The sequence below is a fragment of the Hylaeus volcanicus genome, unplaced genomic scaffold (genome assembly GCF_026283585.1).
Source record: "Hylaeus volcanicus isolate JK05 unplaced genomic scaffold, UHH_iyHylVolc1.0_haploid 12072, whole genome shotgun sequence".
Lineage (NCBI taxonomy): Eukaryota > Metazoa > Arthropoda > Insecta > Hymenoptera > Colletidae > Hylaeus > Hylaeus volcanicus.
This window is the reverse complement of record NW_026533058.1, coordinates 15,920-20,467: the sequence shown is the minus strand read 5'-3', so window position 1 is coordinate 20,467 and position 4,548 is coordinate 15,920. Positions and strand designations below refer to the sequence as shown.

Sequence of the window (4,548 nt, the reverse complement as noted above, 5' to 3'; positions counted from 1 at the left end):
AATCAAGAACAAAGAAGAACAAAGCATGGGAATTCAAAGTGATTGGAGTTAGGGAGCCCTAGAGTTGCAGTTAAGGGCTTCGTTAACTAGATTATGGCTACATCCTGCCAGTAGGGTTCTTATTTCACTCCTTACTGCGTACACCTATGTATATCTATGCGAATCTATCAAGTATGTATTGAAAAGTAACTTGGAAACTCAGTCAAACGCGCAAATTAAATTTCAGAGGTCGTCCAGAAGCGTTTCAATCGATTTTAACTAACATTGGCCTATCGGATCCAGAACCCTGGTCGTAACCAATACCACAAGGCAAAGGTTCGATGGTACCATTGGAACGTATGTGTGTGTGTGTGTGTAAACTGGAAAAGTCACCTTGAAAAGAGGCAGAACTCCCATCCGCTGGTCTATTGACTAATTGGAGATCTCAAAGGAGATCAGATTAAAATCTCTCTCGTTACCCGAGATCAAAGGGCTCCATTTTCCGTTGGCCCAGTGAAAATACCGATCCTGATCCGTTTTTGCTGGATAGCGACTCGTGGAGACGTGTAGGCGGATAGCAATGTTTCCTCTCTCTCTCTCTCTTTTTCTCTTTCTGTGCAGGACCCTATCCATAACCGTCGATCGCCAATATCTTGCCAAGATGGCAAAAACCGACGTCAGGGGACAGATCTCCATGTCAGATAAGAGTTAGCGCTCACTTGTTGACTCGTTTCAATGATAGCAATTTGTCCAGATCCGTGGAGGTCGATAAGAGACACGAAACAGTCGCCGTAGGAGCCCACCAGGGATGTTTCAGTCTTGAAGATGAAGTAGTGTATACACAGTCAATGTTTACTGCACAACTTTCACTAAATTAAATAATAGTTTTTATATCACCAAGCGAATTTTTCATTATAAATGTGTATATGAATAAACTTATACCAGCATTTGATTTAAACAAGTTTCTTCAATGGACATGGAGGGTATGAATATTTATGGGGGACTGGATGTATATGTAGATCGAGAGAGATTGACCTACCGGTTAATGATACAAACACAGTTTCCCTGGAACGTTCAATTAAAATGCTTCTTGGACACGTTCAGAAATGAAATCTGGCCGTTCAACTGAAATTATGATTGCTAAATTACTTTTGTACACACTGTGCATCGTGTACGTAGAAATATGTGTACAGAGATTTATCTACTGGCTGTTGATACAACAACGTTTCCCTGGAACATTCAATCTCGTCCTATCAATAAACAAATAGGAATACTGGCACCGGCCACAATTTGCTAGGAGAGGCGCGCATCGTTTGCGCGACGATATCTCATTAAATCTAGTTATAAGCGTCGCCGTTTAATTTGGATTGTTTGCGTATCGAAATTGAGAGTATAAAGTTAAACGTTGTTTCAATTTAATTCCTATATTTTGTTTTTCCCGACGCTGCTAATTGCTCGGACGAATTCGTGTACCCTGATTCCCCTAATTTCAGAGACGCATAATCACACAAAATGGCTACCAACCAGATTTTAGTCTCTCCTGACAATATCAATTATTCCAAAAAATTCTAGCGGTCCACCTTCCCCGAATTTCAAAGACACGTCACGCGAAATGGACGCGACCTCGACAGTTCCACCTGGAATCGTGCACCACCTGGAATCGTGCACTGACCTGTGCACCGACGAGCCCAGCGCGCAATCTAGGAATGTCCGTGTGGCTCCAGTCAGACCTGGCCCAAGGATCAACCCTGCCAAGGTCGCTGCTCAGGTTGACCTCACCTAGCTGATTGTGTACAAACTTCCTGACGTTCCAGGGCAAATCGTTGTGCCTGGAAAGCAAAACAGTGGAGGAGACTCCGTTAAACGTTGCTTTTACAATTGCTACGCTTTTTACAATTTTACAATTGCTACACTTCTTACAATTTTACAATTGCTACACTTTTTACAATTTTACAATTGCTACACTTCTTACAATTTTACAATTGCTACACTTTTTACGATTTTACAATTGCTACACTTCTTACAATTTTACAATTGCTACACTTTTTACAATTTTACAATTGCTACACTTTCTACAATTTTACAATTGCTACACTTTCTACAATTTTACAATTGCTACACTTTTTACAATTTTACAATTGCTACACTTCTTACAATTTTACAATTGCTACACTTTTTACAATTTTACAATTGCTACCCTTTTTACAATTTTACAATATTTACACAAATTTCAAATATAGACCATATCGAATCAATATTCTTACTCAGTGGCCGCAAAAACTATGATGTATCAATTTTTATATATCTATATATCTATATATATATATATATATATCTATAACTGTGCATCGTTTAGATGTGTTTTAGTTACTATTATAAGCTTGGTAGAGCCATGCTTGAATGCATTTTCCTCTGCAGAACCTCGCTAACCTATCGACAATACCGTGTAAATACGGTGTAAATACGGTGTAAAGTTGCAAAGCAAAGAATATAAAAATACATGTAACAATATATGACAAAATATATGTAATCAAAGTATCTAATCTTACTCCTAATTAACAGAACTGTAATCGCATGTCTACCGAAGCAATTCGACCCAACAATTTTGAATGGACAATGATCAAGTACCCGTCGATCAGAGGCACTTCAGTGAGAATCCTCCTGATGACGTCCAGCCTCTGCTGATGCGTAACAGGCGCGGATTGTAGAATCAACGGTAGGCAGAGTCCTCCTAGGAGCAGAGCCCCCACCAGGATCAAGATGGGCGCCAACACTCGGCATCTTCTGCGAGGACTCTCTTCCCTGCGGTCCTTGCTGCTGCCGCTGCTAGGGGAGTCCTCGCACGGGGGTGGCAGTCGAACCGTGCCGTTGCACGGCGCTACATCTGGCAGTTCTGTTAGGCACGTCGTCTGGAAACAGAAAAATCAACAATGAATGAAAGATGAATGCAGGCGATGATTGCAGACAGGATTCACTGCTAACAGAGAGTCAATTCCAATGTGCTTGGAGGCTCGGTATGCCTCAGTCAGTTCTGGAGCATATTTTTACAAGGGATGAACGACGCCACGTTTGGTAGTACAATTACAAAACAAACTTAATAAAAGCGCAACGGTAGTCTAGTATGCGTTGATGGTATAATTTGAAATATAAGTTTCTTCGGTGCAGAATCCCCCAGAGTATGTTCCAATCAACCTCCAGAGTCCAAATTATTCAGGCCTAGGTCCCTTTCTCCTCCAAGAAATTTCCCAATGTACAACTCTGAGACCCACCAGAGGTCTTTCCCTTTCTAAACTCTCAAGGACTCCTCGGTGTCCACGCGCCGGTAAACTCAATGAATCGCTCGCAAAGCCAGAGTGTCGGAGGTATAGGTGTCCGAAGCTTTCCTTATCTGGTTTCAAAGGACTTAATAGCAGCCGCAACACGCCAGTTGAGGAAATATGGCAACCGGAGTAACACTCTCACGTAGCCAACGAGATATCCTCCAGAGTGTTCTGCTGAGACGCATTGCAGACACCGTGGAACTTTCCTTCGCACTTATCCCAACTCCCATAAAGTAGAGTAAAACTGCGCCAGAGGTTTCTCCGCGTGTCTTCAAATCCCTCCGCCATCCACTAACACTCCAGAAGCCGACGAAACTTTTATCGGACCGACATGCACCGACGAGTTCCTTTCTTTCCGCGAGAAGCGTGCCAGTTTTATATTTACAGCGTGTAAAAGCATCAAAGCTTCGGGGCGTACCCTAATTCCTGCACTGTACAAGCATGCGAACGCGATTCGTGCCACTGGCAGGTCCAAAGCAGAGCCTCGAGGTCTGCCAATCACCCATCGAGCCATGAAATCTGAGAAGGATCAGGAAATCTTCACAAATTTCTGATGGTACGTCCAAAGTCTGTTAGGATTCCAGAGGGATAACATCTTAACCAGGAAATTCTAGCTCCATTTTGATTGATTCTCTATCGACTCCTGTCCAATCTTTCCCAATTGCAAGTCTCTGGTCGTTCCAATCCTGTGGCCTTACAATTGCTACACTTTCCTCCAAACTATCCTCAAACAAGCAACCCTGTTATTTGCTCGACATCGGACTCTCTCGCTTCCAATTTTCCCTGCTTCAACTCCAGCATCGCTTCCTCCAGTTTTCCGCTGGAATTCCAATTCTTGGCGCGGTCTTTTAACGCGTAAATATATTGTGCGAAGGGATTAATGGAGCATCGAGTTATACGCACAAATTGCCAGGCCTTTCAACGCTGGGATAGTTCAGTCGGTAACTCTGGCAGTTTAGGGGCGGCATTGTAAGCTGGGGAAGGCAAGGAAATCCCCGTTTCATTGGGTTCTCCCTCCTCGGCACCGCGATTCGCGGGTTTCTTCTGCGTACGTGCACACCACTGGGAAAGTTCGCTCTACGTGTGCGCGGTCTCGCTTTATTGTACGCCATAAATACAGGAAACTCGCCGCTGTGCACGCGACCAGGAGACACAGAGTTGTACGTCAGCCAGATAAAAGTTCCAAGTGCCAGATTCTTTCCACTCGCTCGCTTGCGTAACTTGAAAGCGGTGCAACGTCCAATTGTAA

At 43.4% G+C, this 4,548-nt stretch overlaps 1 protein-coding gene across 1 annotated transcript in view; it reads right to left on the bottom strand.

The window, feature by feature from the left end:
* Nucleotides 1-4,548, bottom strand: part of LOC128882552 (dipeptidase 1-like) — a 19,191-nt gene that overhangs the window by 8,476 nt on the left and 6,167 nt on the right. The window contains exons 3-4 of the mRNA XM_054134176.1: nt 2,608-2,888; nt 1,652-1,808 (exon numbers count right to left, since the gene is read on the bottom strand). Coding sequence (XP_053990151.1) covers nt 1,652-1,808; nt 2,608-2,888 — 438 coding nt within the window. The remainder of the gene's footprint in view (nt 1-1,651; nt 1,809-2,607; nt 2,889-4,548) is intronic.